Source organism: Labeo rohita, chromosome 9 (genome assembly GCF_022985175.1).
Source record: "Labeo rohita strain BAU-BD-2019 chromosome 9, IGBB_LRoh.1.0, whole genome shotgun sequence".
NCBI lineage: Eukaryota > Metazoa > Chordata > Actinopteri > Cypriniformes > Cyprinidae > Labeo > Labeo rohita.
This window is the reverse complement of record NC_066877.1, coordinates 17,184,300-17,206,184: the sequence shown is the minus strand read 5'-3', so window position 1 is coordinate 17,206,184 and position 21,885 is coordinate 17,184,300. Positions and strand designations below refer to the sequence as shown.

The window sequence follows — 21,885 nt, the reverse complement described above, 5'->3', positions numbered from 1 at the left end:
TCATAAGGGTTTGGAACAATTTCCATTTTTTGTGAACTCATCATTTTGAGTTGTTTGTGGGACAAACAAGAGGTGAAGAGACAGAGTGAAGTGGTGAGAAAGGTGTGGGGGGAGGAAGGAAGGGGCGATTAATTAGTCTGATGGATTCAAGGCTGCTTAACGAGGCAGAGGATGAGTTCAGGAAGGGTCAGGGAAAAGGGGGTGAGCCAGCAGTATTGTAATTATCCTTCCACTGACACAAATGCACACGCAGACACACTCCTCATGACACTACAGCGAGATTCCTTCCAGCTTTAGGCAAATATTATAGACTTTTTTCTTTTTCGACATGGTGACACACAGTGACGCGTGTAATTGTGCCCTCAGTGGTCATTTTACTGGCAACCGGCTCAAATCAGTGCTTACATGAAATGCATTTCAAAATGTTCTGGCATTCCAGAGTCAAATCTTTGCAAAGAGTTCTCATTCAGCTTGCTAAAATCTTGGTCTTGTGGTCAAAAGGCAAAGCTTTTAAGGCGGTGATGTGCATCTGTGGGTGTGTTTTCATGTTGTCAGAGAGCCTGTATGGTTAAATTCATCGTAATTGCATAAACAGCACTGCAAACGGGGACATTCTATTGACTGCTTTGTGGTTTGGGTTCCCATTAACATCGATTGTATTTTTTTGTCAGTGGGAACAAAAAGTTTGTTATCAACATTCTTCAAAATTTCTTTTGTTATCCACAGAATAAGGAAATACAGGTTTGAATGGCTATGCCTTTAATTTACTGTATTTAAATACCACTTTAACGAATCAGGACATCCCCAAATAGAGGTTTTGTCATATTTAGCTCTGTTCTGGGTGCAGATTTGTCTCTAGAATGCGATACACACACTCATAACACACTTACGGCTTTTTAAGGTGTCCTTCAACCAAATCAGGCTATTATCCTGCTTGGCCAGATAGCATTTGGCTTTCCTCTTAGGCACATGCACAAACACTCTACGGATTTGAGGGAATTTGTCAGGTTTTTGTTGGGTCTGAGTATTAAACGAGGGGTGATTACGCTTTCGGTAATTAGGGTGTCCCCTGAGCCTGTACCGATGAGCAACTCCAATTAGACAAACTGTCTGAAGGGTTTTAAATGGAGTCTCTGTCCTTCATTGTTTCTCTTTCACTTTCAGATGCAAGCACAAACACACGCGTGTAGCTCTCAGACAGAACACGCGCACACATTCACAGCCATTTTGTATTAATGGATTATTAATTAGCCTGTGGTTTTGATGCGGCGTCTCTTGTTTGAGCTTTATTGAATAAAGCCACAGCTGGCAGAACCCTCAGAGCGCAGAAATGGATGACGTGCTTCATCTCTCACAGTCTATTCACAAGCACCTCTTCTGCCTGCCAGTGATTGACCTTTTATTCTTTTACTTCTGTATTTTCCTGTTTGTGCTTCTTTCATCAAGACTTTGATTTTTATTTGTGCCATGATGCATACCGCTACATCAAACAGTCCCCCTATCTTAATATTCTTCATAAAAGACCTTCATCTCTTCATATCATAAGCCCTGATCCTCTCTCTCTCTCTCTCTCTGTCTTTCAACCCATGCTGTAGGCACTTTCTACAAAATGGGGTTAAAAATAGGCCTGATAAGCTTTTTTTCAATAAATAGTCATCTAAATGAGGTGCCTAACCTTCTGAATATGTTGATCAACGGGTTAAGACCAACCTATATATTATATAAGGTTTTTATTCTGTGTTGATTGATGTAATATCATGAATCTCATAAATACAATTTAATAATGTCTAAATTAGTGCTGTCAAACGATTAATATCCAAAATAAAATTAAAAGTTTTTGTTTACGTATTGTGTGTATATACTGTGAAAATATTCACATTTTGACACACACACACACACACATATATATATATATATATATATATATATATATATATATATATATATATATATATATATATATATATATATATATATATATATATATGTGAATTTGTGTCTTATTCAGCCCGTCTGCTGTTTTTGTTTTGTGCAGTTATATTTTGTATTTTCACATTAAATCTTAAAAATTTACATAAAAAACTTCTTATGTTATATAGCATGTTTGTTTGGATCGTGATTAAAATGCAGTGGCTCTGCAAGTGTTTCATGCATTCTGATTCATATATAGGCACAGTCAAGAAAAAATTGTGATAAAGTGTGAAACCGCCAAGAGATTTTTTTTTTTTTTTGTCAAACTGCCCGACACTAATCATATTCACTGAGAGTACCAGTAGTTTTAGTCTGTGTATTGTCACATAGCTAATACCAAATATGTTTATGTTGAGGCTGTGATGATGGCAGTCTGAATCTCATGTTTGTAGTAAAACACATCTATCTTTAGCTAGTGTGTCACCCAGACTTCTTTTTATACCTCAGTTGATAGTGCAGGCGGGAGAGCGTGGGAGCTTTTCAAAGCTAAGATAATGTTATTTTCACACAGTTTATCTCCTATACAGCTGCATGCATTTATCAAACCACAGACTGAATTTTAGCTGAAGCCTGAACTGATATTTTCTTCTGCAGGGAAATTCACAGAATCTGTTTTTGAGTGTTGAAATGAACTGTAAGGAAACTACAGGTTTTCTGTCACTTTGAGAGAACACAGTAAATGCAACACACACAGGGAAGCTAAAGTAATACTGTGGCTCTGCTGTGGTCCAATCCAATATCAAACCTGAGTGAATTATGATGAAGAGTGATGTTTCTAAAACTCAGGTGTGTGATCTTTGTTTTGGTGATTGATGGTCTTTGTCATATTTTTGCACACAAGCTCTGTCCCATTCATTCACCCACATATGACCGTTCTTCCGTTCGCTTCCTCTCTCTGCATGCATCCCATTTCCTACAGCTCCTCCTCCTGTTATCCTCTCACCCATTTCTTTCTCTATATTTTTCTACCTCATTTCCTCTTCCCTTGAGAGACTATTTTCTTTGTGGCACTTCATTTGTGTTGGCTCTTTTGGCGTAGCCTTTGTGCTTCATTTCAATCTTTTGTCAGTGACAAAAAAAGAAAATCTAGTGAAAGCACTCCTTTCATAAGAAAGTATTTGACATTAACTGCAAATTGCTGTAAATGTATTATTAATTCAATATGTCTTCCCTTCACAGTTTGTGTCTGTGTGTTCTGTACAAAGTGCCAGGAGTGTTAAGACTGAAATTTACAGTTCCACTGATGAGTCTTTGGTGGATGGTCATTTTCTGCCTGACTGATCAGAGCGGAGTGAGCTAACACTACTGCACTCACAAAACTCAACTAACTCATCAACAGTGGCTTCAGTGTGCTTGGATGTATGGATGGATGGATGACTGGATAGAAAGACTGATAGATAGAAGGACAGGCTGACATTGTGTCTAAACAGACAGATAGAGAGACAAGCTGAAATAGATGAAAGGACAGACAGATGGACAGACAGTAAGATAGATAGATAGATAGATAGATAAATAGATAGATGGATAAATAGATAGATCGTTAGACGGATAAATAGATGGATGGATGAATGGTAGGGCTGGTCGATATGGCCAAAAATATTATCACAATATTTTGTTCCATATTATATGATACTGATATTTATTTATTTGCTGTTAATTGGGAATGAAAAGCTTTGCACATCTTTGTTAGAGCTTAAAAGTAAATGTAAACATAACTTTGTTTGTTCACAAGTGTCTACTGAAATTATTTAATAAAACCTTAACAGTTTGATAATTCTTTTAAAGTGTACGCTCTAATAAATGCTGGGTTCAGCCCATTGGGTCATTTTATTGGGTTGTTTTTAATATATTTTACCCAGGTTCTAGGTGGTTTTTCTGTGACTAAGTTGCTGGGTCAATTTTCTGCCCAACCGCTGGGTTGAGCCTGTCTCTGACGATATTACCCAGCTTTTTGAGTCCTCTACAGAAGAGACTGGTTCTCAGCGGCACCAATTTGGTGCACTTCTTCTGTGAAATAAAGGTTTGTATACATTTCGTTTTATTTATAATGCCTTTACTGTGCTGTAAATTGTATTATTTTATGCAGCGCAAAATAAAGACGATATCAGTCAGTTGTGTCACTTCACAAGATGGAAACGCCTTTTGCTTTGCATAACATAAACTGATTTTATTCGTTATAACACTGAATTTAATTCATGTTAAATATGTTCTCTAATCTCAGTACTGTTTATTAATGAGCAGGTTATGGAGTCAGTCATGGCATCTTTCAGTTACGGGTGAAATGCGAGGCAGCGGTCTGAGGTTCATACTTCCCCCAGAAAACAGCAGCCCATCACCGGCTTAGATTTTGGTGACACACCGGCAAGAGAATTAGCACTATTTCAGTGAAAAGTGATTACAGAGAACAGTTAAATACACTTAAAATGCTATCTTTAAATGCTTAATTTTTATTTCTAAAATCATTTGTTAAATTGTTAAATGAGTTTAATGGTATTGTAAACTATGCTGTATTCATCCAAATATATTCAGATTGTCTTATTTTTTTGTCCATGGGTGTTCTTGTGTAATAATAAATGTTCATCTTTTGATTTTTGCTATTGCCTCTATAATTCTGTGTGTGATTTTTAATTTCCAACCCATTTTAGGCCAGCAATATAATAATTTTAAAACAATAGTTGACATAAATAAAACCCAGCATGTGTTCTGTCTAATATTTATGCAGCACTGGGTTACCAAATAACCCAACTTGGGTTGTTTTTAACCCAGCATTTTTTAGAGTGTAATCAACTAAAATTAATTTACAATAAAAAATTTTATTGTCAAGCAAGATGCTGCAAAACAGAACTGTATAAATTAATAATTAAAAATACTTTGGTTGTATGATACTCTTTAAAAATCAGGGGCATAGCCATCATTTCATAAGTGAGGGGGATAGAAATGTCAAATGCAATACCAGTTTTTTTCTTTTTTTTTCCTGACTTTTGTTTAATTGACAGGTTTTATTTTTTCTTACTTCTTTCTTTTAAAGGTGAAATATAATGATAATCTGCGTTTTTAGTGCTATAACTGGGTCCCCGGTGCATCTACCAACCCAGAAAATGTGAAAAAGAACAACCCAGTAGTTATGTTTTGGTAAGCCTTTCTCTGCAAGCTTGTGAAAAAACGAACCCCTCAGATTTCGCCCCCGGTGACGTAGAAATGGATCTTATTATAATATTACCGTTCCTTAATCTCCACCCGTTCCTTTCCACCCATGGCACCGTCATTTTGTTTTCGCAAGTGACAACAGTGTTCCAGTTCTAATGCCATGGCAAAAGTTCGAGCAAAGCATGTTAACGGTTCTATCTTTGGCTGCACAGAACACTATTTCCAGCCTCGGAGGAGACAAGAGAGCAGTGGATTTATTGATTTATTTACTGTATATTACGCTGCTGCCACACAGATCTAATATAAACATGCAATTTCTTTCCCAGCTGTTTACCTTCACAGACATAACTGATTGTTTTTATAACTCATTTGTGTTTTTAACACAAACTTGTGTGTATTTGACAGTTTAAGTGCATTAAGACATGAGAACATAATTTAGTACTCACATGCTCTGTCACAGCCACTTTCTGTGTGCATGCGGATGTATTCGATTAGAAACCCTGTATCAGAAGTATAAAATGCATGATTTCAGCGCAATACACATGATAATCAAAACCAGACAGATGTTTTTGGCAGCATCTGACCTGATCTGTAAAGCCACAGCGCTATTCTGGAAAAGAGAGTGGGAAACAGCAGCTCATTTGCATTTAAAGAGACACGCATGAAAACAGCGTGTTTCTGCTTGCACTCAAAATAAACTTTTTCAGAATGATTTAATAAATGATCTGTGGGGTATTTTGAGCTGAATCTTCACATACACATTATTTGGACACATGAAACTTATAATACATATTGTAAAAGGGGGCATAATATGTCTCCTTTAATTGGTTAAGAAATCAAACACTTTTTTCCCTATTTTTACCACGGAATGAGGCAGAACAGTGTCAATTAACACTGCTTTATTCATATATTTCATTTATTTATTACCTGGAGATGGTTTGGAAAAACATAAACCATACACATATATATAACACATAAACCATGAAGTATATTGTCGCAATTGTGTGTTTAATGTTGTCACATTTCACCAGCCAAAATGTTCCTGCTTTTTATTCAGCTTAGATACAGTGATAGTTGTTGCTTCAATGAGTTCATTTTGAATTTTCTGCAACAGTGGGCATCATGTATGTTTGCGTTTGTCTATCAGACGAAAACGTGTCGATAGCAACAGCCACTGACTTGCTGCTATTGCCTTTTTTCTGCTGTGTGACTGACTGTTAGATTAATCTATATTGAGGAAAAATGTCCAGAGCTTATCATTATCATCAACATAAATTTCATTGCAATCTTGATATGATATAGTTTGTCGCCCGGCTTTATTAGATAGAAGGATGGATGGATGTAGTGTTGTAGAACTTAAACTGTTTTTCATCAGCACATGAACTGAAAACACTGTCAGTGATGGTTAAGCTCTTGTGATGTTCTGAAGAGCTCATCACAGTTATGTCTTCCAGTGAAATTACTCAGCTAAGCTTAGTGGACGACCATTAAATTATCTCACAGGGTCCATTAGCATGTAACAGAGGCAAGTCAATAATTCTAAGGCTTTTGTTGTCAGATTTATTCCTTGGGGCTGATTCTCTGGCTGTCTGTCTCTCTTTTCTTCAGATTACTCCTGGCCCCTCCCTGCTTCACTGTGTCCCATGTGGATCTACTTGGATGTTCTCTTTTCCACCGCCTCCATCATGCACCTGTGCGCGATCTCCCTGGACCGTTATGTGGCCATCCGTAACCCCATCCGACACAATCGGTCAAACTCACGCTCCCGCGCCCGGGCCAAGATCACGGCCGTCTGGACCATCTCAGCAGGTACACCACCTGATGCCATCAACATGAGGGCATGACACTCTGATGACTCTGATCTAATGCATATACATGACAACAGTATCTGACTCTGCTTTCAGAAAATCCTAGAACATGTTCCTTATTGGTTTGAGATGACCTTGGCAGTTAAGAGCCGCTACTAAAACGAAGAGCGTTCCAAAAAGGGTTTTTAAACGCTTATGTTTATGTGTGCTTGAATTTGAATTGCTTTCGAGACCAGAGAAATCAGTGGCTAATAAACCTCCATGCCTTTTGCCATTCACCAGAGGAAAGGCGATAGGCTATTGAATACATGAGTAGGGGAGAGAGTTGAGTATCTGTAAATGAGAAGTAAAATTGCAGCAATATTCAGTTATATTATAGATTGGAGCTGAGAGGCAACAATGAGACCTGCTATAGTGACTGAGCTTCATCAGTATCCTGCTGATTATGTCAATGGCGCACCACAAGGAAGAAATAATTGAGAAGAGAAAAAATAGCATAATGGAAAGCTAAAAATTAATGAATTTTACAGGTCTGGGTCATTGAATGCTGAAGTCATGAATATTTGCAGCATGCACAGTGTTATTTCCACATCTCAAATCATGTGTTGCGTTTAATAGCATACTCTGGTGGAAATGACATTTAAAACATTTGTGAAATAAAATGGCTTCATCTGTGCTAAGACTAATTTCATATCTAGCATTTTACAGATCGTATCTATCTGTCTATCTATGATGAAGGCATGGAAAAAAGTTTCCAAGATAGTTTTAGTGTGACCTTAATATTATGGAAGAAAAAGAAATCTGTTAGTTTTAATAAAAATCAACCTCTACTGTGCCTGAAGTTGAAGAAACACACAAGCTCTGATTGAAATATCACCGATATTCTTCAAAATGACCTCAGACCAGCGCTGTTGTTCGATCTGCATGCAGGGCAGACAAAAAAGGATATTATGAGCAGGAAATGTAATAAAGTGAATGCCACACTGGCATTTACATCACAGTAATGCAAAAAGGAAAACAAAACAGTTTAATGAAACACATTTATAATGCAAAGCCAATATAACTACAGTCAAAAGAGACCGATATAGAAATAAAATATCAGCACTAATAAAGTGGTTAAACTCTGCTGGTACATGTTTGGATACAGCTTCAGTTCCCAGAACTCCAGTCTCAATCCTCAGTGAGCTTTAGAGTGGTCAAAGAGCGGAGAGTTAGTGCTGCTTTAAAGTAAAGAAGACTTTCAGATGGTAATTATGTGTCGTTTTGGGATCAAAGTAGATCTACTAACATTTCGGAGATTAGGGCTGTTTGAGCATGAGTCAGATGCTTTTCAAAAAACAGCAAGTCTGGTTGTCAAGACAAAAATGTGGTTTCGTAATTATCAGTTGAGAAGCCGATTAGCACCAAGATAGGATAAACATGCAGAATTAGTTAGTTTTGTAATGGAACATTTGATAGGTGTTGTTTTTCCTTAATAAGAGAATCCATTCCTCCAAGTATTTGTAATGCAAATAAAACAGATCCTTATCCCCTTTCCTCTTGATGCAAAACAACTCTCAGTCTGCTTTAAGGTAAGACACTTCAGATGAAACCATTTTTTTCAAGCACTGGTCGATTTTGAGATTTTAGTCCGTTATGCTTGCATAAGATGTCTTTTTTCAGACAAGTGGAGCAGCTAAAATACACATTGTTGAAATACAAGTGTTTGTTTTATTACACTCTATCTATCTGTCTCTGTAGATTCCAATTAAAATACATATTTTTGTACATGTTTTCTCAAAATGAGTTTTTTTTCTCATTCACAGAGCCAGATATCTCAGCTTCATAGGTTGTTACAGCAGCTTTTGCAGTTTAATTGCTATCTGTAATTCTGATGGTTTTTGCAGAGGAGTTGTTCATATATTTCTTTTTTTTTTTTTCTGGCTGTTGACAGCATTTCTTGATTTAAAAATGATAAAAATACCCCCTCTGTGAAAACCTTTATAAAAACCTTTAGTATTTTGAAACTTGCTAAGGCCCTGATATACTCAAAACAAAGTTCCTTCTCATTCTTCATTTAGGGGTAAAACGAAGTTCGAAATATGTGATCAGCGGTATAGTGTTAGTAGTGTTGATTATATCTAATCTCCATTATGGGAATACTTCGGATATTAAAAAAAACGAATGCGGGATTGTCCTTGAGGGTGGACCGTATTTGCAAAAAATGTGGCTGCAAAGTGACTGCAAAAGCAGGAAATACATCCAGCATGTTTGATCATATTCGCAGACACCATCCCTCCGTGCAGATGAAGGTTTGTTGCATTTATAAGTTAAGGCCGTATGATTTCCGTGATGCAGAGCGAATTTGTTCTTATTCTTTTAAGAGTCATTGTTACTGATAAGAAATATTGTTAATATACACCGTGAAACCATGATATTTTCTGAGATGATTATCATACTGTGAAAATCTTAAACGTTACAACCCTGTTAGTGAACATTCCCATCGCCGCCCACTCTGATGAAAGCAACTTTTAAATGAATATGTAAATATGTGCTGCATGCTGACTCTCAGTAACAAAATAAACACAACAAAAATGAAGAAAACAGCAAGATTTTTTTTAATTAAAACCATCTGATCATAGCAACATGGATATGTTTGCACAAGGTTTGCAAATTAGCACTCTCGTGAAGTCACGTCACGTGTATTTACATGGCACTTTATTCGATATGTTGCCTAAAAGCAATCAGCAGTATTAAACATGAAAAACAATTTCAGTGTCAGTGTTTCATCAGAAGCACAACTTTATTTGCAACTATAAAGTGGATCTCCACTGTGTTTATGTACCCACTGACGTCTCACCTCCAAGGACTAGAAATGAACCCAGAGAGGAAGGGTTGCTAGGTTTTCACAACAAAAGCCACCTAATTGTTACTCAAAACTAACCCAGTCGCCACTTGCATTCTGTGTAGTAAAATACACATTTTTTGGCAGGGTTCCCCTGGTAAAATTTGCATTCCAGCAGATAAATATCACGTTGTGGTCGCTTCAACTCGCCACAAGCTGTGGCAATAGTGTTAAAGTAGCCCAACACTGCAGAGAAGAGTTCTGCGTGAAGAAGGCGGAGCCTTAGAGCAAACCTTCTATGAGGTAATAATCACAGACCAATGGTAGTAAGAAGGTGTTTCGCAGCTGGAACGAACTTCTCCTTAAAGTTTGCTTTGGCAAGCTGTTTAAAACTCCAAAATCAAACACAAAACTTTTTTTTGGCTGGATATTCAGTTCATTGCTCGATTTCGCTTGAAGTATATCAGGGCCTTAATCCAATGTTCAGATTTCTGTTTTCGAAATATAAGCAAATTAGAGCATATTTAATAAAGTTTTGTCTTATCTAGATCTTTAAACATAACATTTCAGAAAATTGTAATGCAAAACAACTGTCTTAATGTACTGTGATTTACTGACTGAAAATTACACTGACATCTGTTAGTCAAAATCTGTACCCTGTTTACCTCTGGTGTCTTGCCTTAAAGGATCAGTTCACTCCTAAATTAAAATTTCCTGACAATTCACTCACTCCCATGTCATTCTTGTTCACGTCTTTCATTCTCTAGTCGCAAAGAAATTAGGTTTTTTTGAGGAAAACATTCTAGGATTTTTCTCCATATAGTGGACTTCAGTTGGGATCAACAGGTTGAAGGTTCAAATTGCAGTGTCAGTACAGCTTCAAAAGGGCTCTTCGCGATCCCAAATGAGGAATAAGGGTCATTTTCTAAAAATTAAAAAATTAAAATGTATATACTTTAACCACGACTTCACACATTATGTAATCACATTGGAAAGTTCACACATGGTTAATTCTTCATCTGTGTACTTTCGTTCAAAAAGGTCTCATTTTCTCCTCTAACGTCAATCGTCTGACATCGTTTTACCTTAAAAGGCGAATTACTTTCTTTGCACGTTTGCTTTGTAAACACTGGGTCGGTACTTCTGCCTACGTCACGTGTGACCTTTCCAACGTGATAATGTAATGCGTGAAGGATGCAGAGCTAGTGCAAGACGAGCATTTGTGAATTTTGTTTTTTTTTTTTTTTTTAGAAAATGGCAGATCGCTTCACTAGATAAGACCCTTATTCCTCGGCTGTGATCATGTGAGCCCTTTAAAGCTGCATTGAAACTGCAATTTGAAACTTCAACCCACTGATCCCCATTGAAGTTCACTAAATGGAGAAAAAATGGAATGTTTGTCCCAAAAACCGACTGAAGAAAGAAAGACATGAACATCTTGAATGACAGGGGTGAGTAAATTACCAGCAAATTTAAATTTTGGAGTGAACTAATCCTTTAAATGTCAGTCAGCACATCACATCTATTACAGAGATGATTGTGAATAAATCCACTGTGAAGATGCAGCCCTCAGAGGTTGAGAGCTTGTCAGTGGATTTGAGCAAAGCACCATCACAACTTACATTATAATGCTGCTTTTCTAACTTTCAACTCTGTTTACTCATATCTCCAGGAAAGGATGAGAAATGTGATGCCAGGTGAGGTTGATAGTGAGCAAGATAAAGTAACCCCACTTTAAACTCCGTTTTGAAGGAGAAACCTTACCCGTATATATATTTAATCTCCTCATCTTCCTCTCAGATTTTGACACACAGCGACATCCATTTTTTTACTCTCTGCGGTTCTTATCGTAGTCATCCAAGGCCTGCAGTTATCCGTAGATGCACAGCCAATGCCAGACGCCTCGTCCAGAGGCACGGGGTCCATCATGGCACCCCCCACCCGCCCATCCTTACCAGCTCGGTTTCCCCCCAACAAACCCCAGAGATCAGACACGATTTGCAGAGATTTACTGTTTCCATGGAGATGTCTTATCACCATGGCAGTTTCACTGAAAGTTTGTCCTTGAGCGATACAAGCTTTCCATTTGCAAGATGCTAACGGAAGTGAGAAGTATATCATATACAACATTATACAGGCTGAACGTTAATGGTCGTAAATAGCTGTGCTATTAAGGTTACGCCTCTAAACCGTTATAGGCAATGAGAGAGAAAAAAGTCCCATCAATTATTGTGAAGTAAGCCAAAGGCATGTGACAAAAACGGACATTTTTGCTGCCTAAGCATAAGCAATGTGTCTAAGTATGTAGATTAATATGAGCCTGTCCTTGAACAAGAGACCCATCAATCACAGGGTTCCCATTGAGCCACCCAGCATGTTTTTAATAAATATACGCCACCTGCGCTCTCAGTTTGAAACTGTTTAATGATTTGTAAATAAATGATGTATTAATGCTTGAAACAATTAATGGAAAGTGTTTACATGATCACGAGCCAAAATCTGTTTGAAGATTATTATTCTCGTTGAAACAAAATGTGTTGATTGGATGTCAGACAGAATGTATGCTGTGCAACCGATGTTGGTGTGTTTGCGTTTTTCCTTAGAGATAAGAGATGGTTTATAGACTAATACATTTCTTACATTACAGCGTTAGCCAGCTGTTTAAGTGATATTCCTTTTCCTAGTCCAAATTAATTGTATGGTTTGCTATCTTTAATATCTGTGTATATATATATATATATATAGGCAATATATACAGTATCTCAGTACTGAATTAAACGTCAGATTTTCAAACTACATTAACAGAATTAAAAACAAATTACATGTTGATGAAAGCACTATTATAGCAATTCTATTATTAAAGGAGAAGTTCACTTCCAGAACAACGATTTACAAATAATTTACTCACCCCCTTGTCATCCAAGATGTTCATGTCTTTCTGTCTTCAGTCGTAAACAAATGATGTTTTTTGAGGAAAGCATTTCAGGATTTTTCTCCATATAATTGACTTCATTGGTGCCCCGATTTTGAACTTCCAAAATGTAGTTTAAATGCAGCTTCAAAGGGCTCTAAACGATCCCAGCCGAGGAGGAAGGGTCTTTTTTAGCGAAACAATCTGTCATTTTTTTTGAAAAATAAAAATTTGTATACTTTTTAAGCACAAAAGCTTGTGTAGCACAGGCTCTGGGATGTGCGTTCACGATGCTACGTACTATTGAATCACGCCGACAGGTCATGCGGAACTACAGACCCAGTGTTTACAAAGCGAACATGCAAAGACTAAGAAAGTGCAAGTAAGTCAAACGCTGTTTACAAACAAAAAGGTACAACGATGTCGGATGATTCTGAAGTTGTAGGAGAAAATAAGATGGAGTTTTTCGCCTTACACAAGCTTTTGTGCTTAAAAAGTATACAAATTTTTATTTTTCAAAAAAAATGACAGATTGTTTCGCTAAAAAAGACCCTTGTATGGCGAAAAACTCCATCTTATTTTCTCCTACAACTTCAGAATCGTCCGACATCGTTGTACCTTCTTCCTCGGCCGGGATCGTTTAGAGCCCTTTGAAACTACGTTTTGAAAGTTCAAAATCGGGGCACCAATGAAGTCCATTATGTGGAGACAAATCCTCAGATGCTTTCCGCAAAATCCGTAGTTTCTCTCTAACATCTTGGATGACAAGGGGGTGAGTAAATTATTTGTGAATTGTTCTTCTGGAAGTGGACTTCTCGTTTAATTAGATTAATGATAATATCGGTGATGATGATGATGATTAATGAATATTAATCACATTTTTTGTAGTTTTGTGGTAAACTTCATTCTTGATTTATACAAAAATGATCAATTAAGAGAATCTGTTTCATCATTTACTGCTACAAAACAGGCAACGGTTTACAATGTGTCATTTGTTATCATTAGTTAATGTATTAACTAACGTGAACGAACAATGAGCAATGCATTTTTTACACTAGTATTTATTAATCTTTGTTAATGTTAGTTAAAAATACAATTCATTGTATATGTTAGTTCACAGTGTATTAACTAATGTTAACAAACACAACTTGTGATTTTAATAATGCATTAGCAGTGTTGGGTAAGTTACTCTAAAAAAGGAATTAATTACTAGTTACTAATTACATCTCCAACAGTGTTTAAAAAAATAATTAGTTATTACTAATTACTTTCTAAATAATCCTTGATAAGTTGGATAGACATTAAATGCTTCTTTTAATTCTTTCAAATAAATAATAGATAACTACAATTATTCCGGTCATATTTTAGATTAGTGTCCAATTCTCGCTGTTTACCAACTATTAACTATGACTTTTTTCCTAATATACTCCTAATTACTGCTTATTAATACTTAGTTAAGTAGCTGTTAAGTTTAAGAATTTGGTAGGATTAAGGACTTAGAATAAGGTATAAGAATAAGACATCAATATGTGCTTTTAAAGTGGTAATAAACAGCCAATATCCCAGTAATATTCATGCTAATAACCAACTAGTTAATAGTAAGAATTGGACACTAAAGTGTTACCAATATTCTTATTAACTCAAAGTATTTAAATTGAAAAGGGTACATAAAAAACATGCATTTTAAGGTTAGGGTTTAATGTTAAATCCACTATTGTATTGTATGTAAATATTCTACAGTCTATACACAGTATACAATGTTTAATAGAACTAATTTAATTACATAACTGTAATTAAATTACAGAAAATATGAGTAATCCCTTATTGTACTTTTTTTAAGGGAAATGTAATTAAATTACAGTAACTACTACTTAGTAACTAGTTACACCCAAAACTGTGTATTAGTAAATGTAATAAATGCTGTAGAAGTATTGTTCAGTCTTAACATCAGTTAATGGTAACTAATGTAGTTAACTAATGTTAACTAATGAACCTTATTGTAAAGTGTTACAAACAAGTATCACAAAACAAAATAAAAGTCAGATATAATGTCAAATTTTCTAAAGGCATTTCCACTGTTAAAAAAATAAAAATGGATGAATTGCATGTTAACATGTTATCTGAAATATTATATATAACAAAATTATAAACCCTTATTTTTATTACCATATGTTGTTAAAACAATTGTATTATTTATTATGGCTGTTAATAAATTGTAATATTGGATTATTATTATTAATAATTTTGATTGTAAACATGAATTTTCAATTAAGAGAATTCCTTTCCATTATTTAGTGATTAAAAAGATCACAGAACAGAATGAAACAGTTATGTAAGATATTCTAATTGTATTAACACCATTGAAAAGAATAATGAATTGCATGTTAATGTGTAATTTATGAAAGCGGTATTATTTATAGCATTTTATGAACTATTGTTGATTAATGACGTCTTGTACAAATAGATTGCGAAAAGGACACAAATAGAGCAGCTGCATATGTCACGGACAAACTGCAGGTCACACAACTTTGCTGCTTTTGTGTTTCGTGCGAAATAAGCAACTGTCATCATTTCTGCTCTGTTGCTGTGTTTCTTTGCCACCTTGTTTTTTTTTGGTCTGTCACAATTTCTGCAGACTAAACTAAACTAGAAATGCACTTTCTTTCTTTCCCCTGTCTTTCTGCAGGCATCTCCATGCCAATCCCAGTGCTGGGTCTGCGCGATCACACCAAAGTTTTCAAGGATGGCAGCTGCCTATTGACTGACAACTCTTTTGTGTTGATTGGGTCCTTTGTGGCTTTCTTTGTGCCACTGACCATTATGGTGGTGACCTACTTCCTGACTATCAGCGCTCTGCAGAGCGAGGCTACGCTCTGCCTTGATCAACTGGTGCCCAGGCCCAAATGGAGCGCAGGATTCACTCTCAACTTCCTTCCTGGACCCTCATTCTCACCCTCAGAAAAGAAACTGTTCTTGCGGCGTTCATTGAGCCGTGAGGCAGGGGCAGAGTCAGGGGTGGTGACGCCGCCTTTCGAACGGCACACGGTGCAGTCCATCAGCAATGAGCAAAAAGCCTCCAAAGTTCTGGGCGTGGTCTTCTTCCTGTTCGTGGTCATGTGGTGTCCGTTTTTCATCACCAATGTTTTAGCGGTGGTTTGCGAGCCGGCGACGTGCGACGCCGACGTGATGAACGGACTGTTGAATGTGTTTGTGTGGGTCGGTTACCTTTCCTCCGCTGTTAACCCGCTGGTTTACACGCTCTTCAATAAGACTTACCGCTCGGCCTTCGCCAGATACATCCGATGCCAATTTCATGAGGAGAAGAAACCGCTACAACTAATTCTGGTCAACACCATTCCACCGCTGGCCTATCAGTCCACACACCTGCCGCTCACTGGATCAATAGGCAATGGGGATTTCTCTCTGCCCCTTCCCAATAAAAACCACCATCTGTCCAAAAGCAGCAAAAATGAGAGTGTCAGCTGCTTGTGAACTCGCTCACAAAATGCCAGCCGTAACCCTGGATTTTGCTTTTGGGTTTCATGCTTGGCATTCTCTCCGTCTTACCTCTACAGAAATCAGCTCCGATTGGTCTAAAGTATTAGTATTCAAAGCCCGGCTGCATCTATGAATGAATAGCTTCACGGTCCATGACTTTATCGCAGGGTACTGATACATCAAAAGACCTTCATCTGACCGGGATCTGTCCTGACCATAAATGTCAGCTGAATCAACGGGATAAAACTTCTCTGGTTATAAAAATTGTATATAAGTGTTAAGTCAGAGTTTCGGTTTGATGTCAAGACTTCTCGTTTTTTATGTAGCACTTTATATGCCAGAGAGTCAAGTGTAAATTCATCGGAGATCTGCAGTGTTTTGTTTACAGCGTCTGGTTTTTGACAACAAGTGTGGATAACAGTTGTGATGTGACTTTTTGTACTGCGTCAAACGATTGAGATGCTGTAGCCTCATTCGTATAAGCTGACGTTTGTGCTGCTGGTTTATCATTTTAGCCGGTATTTGTATTCAATGAATCTAGACATTTGAGGCTGGTTTTTGGAACTAAACTTTACCTTAAAAGTATGAAGCAAACTGGTGTCTATGGTCAGAGAATAAGGACCACCTTTATTTTATTATTAGAAGTGGCATTTTTCCATAATTCCTATTATTCTTATGAATAAGAACTAAAATAACCCTATAGAAGCCTGTTATTACCTCAGAGTACAAAAACGAAAGAGGTTTTGAGATGTTAAAAATAGAAATTAAAGTCACGTGCACACCAAATGCAAAGTGAATTTTCTCATCGCATTATGGCTTTTGATTACTCGCTGGATATTTTACGTGTCACTCATGCGAATAAAATAATTGCGTAATGCTTCCTCCATTTTCTGTTGCAACCGAACTGACTGGCTTTCGTGATATGTCATGCAATTTTTTTTTTTTGCTTGAGTTGAAATTTTTAAACTTGCACAAAAGACATAATATCGCGCCTTCACAGCCTGGTGCGAATTTGCGTCTGTTTGTGTCTTTACAGTGACTTGCTGTGTGCACACCAAACATGAAGCAAATTTTCTCATTGTGTTATGCCTCTAGAATACATGCAGGAATTTTTTTGTGTCACTCACGCCAATAAAATCATTGCGTAATACTTTCCTCCACCGGAGGTGTCAGGTTCTTCGCTGGTTGGCTTGCGCGACAACACATCATGCAAATTTTCTGCTCGAGTTTCACCTTCATGGCAATCACGTCGCCCGGTGTGAATTTGCGTCTGTTCGTGCCTTTACAGTGAGTTACACTGTGTGCACACCAAACGCAAAATGAATATTCTCATCGTGTTAAAGCTCTAGAATACTTGCGGGACATTTTTCACGTCATTTGCGCAAATAAAATCATTGTGTAATGCTTTCCTCCGTTTTCCAGTATGACCGGACGTGTCAAACTGGATATGTCAGTAAGTTCTTCGCTAATTGGTTTGCCAAACTGAACATGTCAAACTGGACGTGTTAAGTTCTTCACTGATTGGCTTGCATGACAACACCTCATGCTAATTTTCTGCTCGAGTTGAAATTTTTCAACTTGTGCGGAAGACACTATATTTGGTGCGAATTTGCATCTGCCTTTACGGTGAATTATACTGTGTGCACACCAAACGCGACGCGAATATTCTGTGTTACAGCTCTAGATTACTTGCGGGATGTTTTTCGTGTCACTCATGCAAATAAAATCACTGCATAATGCTTTCCTCCATTTTCTGATGCAACTGGACTGATTGGCTTGCATGACAACGTCATGAAAATTTTTTTTTTTGCTTGTGTTGAAACTTTTCAACTTGCACGAAAGACGCAATGGCAATTGTGTCACCTGGTGTGAATTTGCATCTGTTTGTGTCTTTACATGACTTATGCTGTGTGCACACCAAACTTGAAGCGAATATTCTCATTGTGTTATGGCTCTAGATTACTTGCAGGATGTTTTTTTGTTTCATTCCCGCAAATAAAATCATAGCGTAATGCTTTTCTCCATTTTCTGATGCAACCGGATGTGTCAAACTGGATGTGTGAATAAGTATTTCACTGACTGACTTGCGTGACATGTCATGCAAATTTTCCGGTTGAGTTTAAATTTTTTCAACTTGCCTCGTCGACGCAATTGCGTCACTTGGTGTGAATTTGCGTCTGTTCACATCTTTGCAGTGACTTATGCTGTGTGCACACTAAACGCAAAGCAAATTTACTTATCGTGTTATGGCTTGATTACTCGCAGGATGTGCAAATAAAATCACTGCATAATGCTTCCCTCCATTTTCTGATACAACCGGATGTGTCAAACCAACACTATCTCAGGACCAATTCGTACGTATTTTACCAGGTGGCTAATTTGTATGACACGTCATTTGTATTTTTTGCTCAAATTTGTTAACTTGTATGAAAGACGTGATATCCAATCGCATCGTCCAATACGCATTACTCGCGTCGCCCTTTTGTGTATTTGTGTCTTTGCATTGAATTTGTATGTCATCTACTTGTGTAATTAAATTCGCTTTTGGTGTGCACACACCATTAGTATGTAATCTACGTGCATGAAAAAATTAAAATTCGCTTTTGGTGTGCACCCACTATTATGATCACCAAGGCTGCATTTATTTGATCAAAATACAGTAAAAACAATAATATTGTTAAATATTATTACAGTTTAAAATGACTGTTTTCTATTGTGATGTATTTTAAATGTTATTTATTCCTGTGATGAAGGAACTAAACTTTCAGCATTTATTACTATAGCCTATATCCTTCAGAAATTGTTCAGATATGCTTATTTGGTGATCAAGAAATAATTCTTCTCATTATCAGTGTTGAAACAGTTGCTGCGTAAAATTGTTGTGGAAACTGTTCATTTTTTCAGTATTCTTTGATGAATATAAAGTTCAGAAGAACAGCATTTATTTGAAAAAGAAATCTGGTACCATTATAAATGTCTTTACTGTCACTTTTGGTCTGTTATAAAGCATCCTTGCTGAATAATAGTATCTATTCCTTTCAAAAAAATGTGTAGTGTATAAATCCACAGCTGATGCAAAATCACTCTGTGAGAAATAAAGTCACAATTACTTTATTTTACTCTGAGGTGAAAACGGGCCTCTATAGAAACCTTTCTTAAATAACTATTTTCAAAAAAACTACAATCCAAATCAGGAAGCATGCTGTTTGCCCAGTGTTTTTCTGGTGGTAAACATCATAGCTATTTTGGTGTACCAGCTGGACTAGCTCAAAAACTACAGGAAACCAGCAGAAACCAGCCTAGCGCAGTATGAAAAGTCTAAGCTGCTCTTTTTTAAAAGGGAACTTATTATCCACTTTTTCACCTTGTCAAAAACAATTTCTGAGATATTTTGGAGTTGCACATATTGTTCAGAAAGTGGCAGTATTCAAACCCAACACTTACCTTTGTCAGATTTGAAGTTCTTTGAAAACATGCTTTTAAGAACACCTGTAAGTATTTGGTTTTGAAAATGTACCTCTGGATTCAGGGTTCCATGGCAACACGACGGGTTCAGATCTCAGCACCTTGTGAAAACCTCTGATCTGTTTTCTGATTCCATTTCCAGTGTCTGAATTGACAGCGGTGTTGTTGTTGTTGTTATGGTGATGGTCATAAACTTGTTTGCAGACATTGAATGAGTCATCTCTGTTTCATCTTTCTGAGTGGATAATTATGCCAGGTATATACGTGTATATGTGCAGTATTTAGCCACCCTCATTCCAGTACATCAACAATATATTAAGCCGCCTGATAGCGAGAGCTATAGATTAACATTTAAACTCAATGTTCCAGAGAACATTGTTTTTTCTTATTTTTTTCTGCCAGCCTCTGTATTTATCAAGTCCACTGCTTAACCAGAATGGCCATAATTTGGCTCTGTTATGGTTGGCCATGACAGTAAGAGCATGAAGCTACATTAAGCCACACTGCACATGAATAACTCAAGGTTACTCAAATTAATGTAGAACTGCACATTTTAAATGAATGTGGTTCAAAAATTCAGAGGACAATGAAGCTGTTCAGTTTGTTGGCCTAAAATAGAAGAACTAGCATTTTCATGAAACCATGGTATAAACATGACTCCAAAACAACAAAAAAATACTATTCTGGAACCCCATAGAAAAATCCCAAGGGAACACGTTGTGAATTAGCCTTCTGGGTAGCTTAGATAGAGTAAAACAGCTTGTACTGTCCTTTCAGCATAACTACCCTGTACTTCCGACAGCTAAAACTAAATAGCATGAGCTGAATATGTGCCAGAGATTCCATTAAATGTCACAAGAGCATCAAAGTGAAGAGCGCAGACTCTATTATCACTATTCTACACTAGATTTTGGACATTCCATTGAGCTGACAGAAGTGGACACAGAAAGTAGTTCCATTATACCGGGTCTCCCCTGAGTCACTAGAAGAAGTCATGAATATGAATGATTGTTTTTTACACTGTAAAACAATCAGTTGTGAGAAAAAGTCATGTTCCATCAGCTGCAGGGTGATTTGCCAATTACCCGCAGGCTCAGACCAGCTGCCGGAATCATCACGATATGTTTTGTGTGCGACAAACTGTGTGAGGAAAAAAACGGTACATAAACAAATACATGAGAAAAAAAAAAGTGCTCTGATTTGTTCAGTATTGTAAATAGCTTCCTGCAATATAGAAATATTAATTTAATAATGCTTAAAGGATTAGTTCACTTCCAGAACAAAAATTTACAGATGATTTACCCCCCTGTCATCCAAGATGTTCATGTCCTTCCTCTTTCAGTCATAAAGAAATTATGTTTTGAGGAAAACATTTTAGGAATGTTTTCCATATAGTGGATTTCTATGGTCCCGTGAGTTTGAACTTCCAAAATGCAGTTTAAATGCAGCTTCAAAGGGCTTTAAACAGTTAGGGTATGTCGAAAAACTCCCATCTCATTTTCTCCTCCAACTTCAAAATTGTCCAACATCGCTGCAGAAGTACCGACCCAGCGTTAACAAAGTGAACGTGAAAAGAAGGTCAAAAGGTAAAACTGCGATGAAGGACGCATGCGAATGGCAGAGCTAGACAAGACGAGCATTTGAGGGTAAAAAGTATATAAATTGTAATTTTATTTAGAAAATAACCAATTGTTTCGCTAGATAAGACCCTTCTTCCTCGGCTGGGATCGTTTAGAGCCCTTTAAAGTTTGCATTTTGGAAATCGTGGGCACCGTACAAGTCCACTATATGGAGAAAATTCCTGAAATGTTTTCCTCAAAAACATAATTTCTTTATGACTGAAGAAAGACATAAACATCTATGATGACAAGGAGGTGAATAAATTATCTGTACATTTTTTGTTCTGGAAGTGAACTACAGTAATCCCTTCAATGTATTAACTAAGGTTAACGAATGTGACCTTATTATAAAGTGCTGCCTATTGTTCTTTATAATTCTTTTGCACTTTAATCAGTTTGAAACATTTGTTTACTGAATAATGCATTTGTTTGTGTATTGCTTTATTATACTGAAATGTTTAGTTCTTTTTGTTAGAAGAAAAAATGGTTAAACCTGTTAGACTGCGTTATGGCAACACGATTATCACAACATGAAAATTTGATACCGTCACATGCCTAGTCCATGTGACATCAGTAGTTCAACTGTAATTTTTGAAGCTATGAAAATACTTTTTGTGTGCAAAGAAAACAAAAATAATGACT

The 21,885-nt window shown here is 36.8% G+C and overlaps 1 protein-coding gene across 2 annotated transcripts in view; it reads left to right on the top strand.

Annotated features, from left to right (window-relative positions):
• Positions 1–19,819, top strand: part of htr2aa (5-hydroxytryptamine (serotonin) receptor 2A, genome duplicate a) — a 70,600-nt gene extending 50,781 nt beyond the window's left edge. For both annotated transcript variants that reach the window (XM_051118517.1, XM_051118516.1), the window contains exons 2-3: positions 6,727–6,927; positions 15,348–19,819. In XM_051118517.1, coding sequence (XP_050974474.1) covers positions 6,762–6,927; positions 15,348–16,153 — 972 coding nt within the window. In that variant the 5' untranslated portion in view covers positions 6,727–6,761 and the 3' untranslated portion in view covers positions 16,154–19,819. The remainder of the gene's footprint in view (positions 1–6,726; positions 6,928–15,347) is intronic.
• Positions 19,820–21,885: the final 2,066 nt, after the last annotated feature.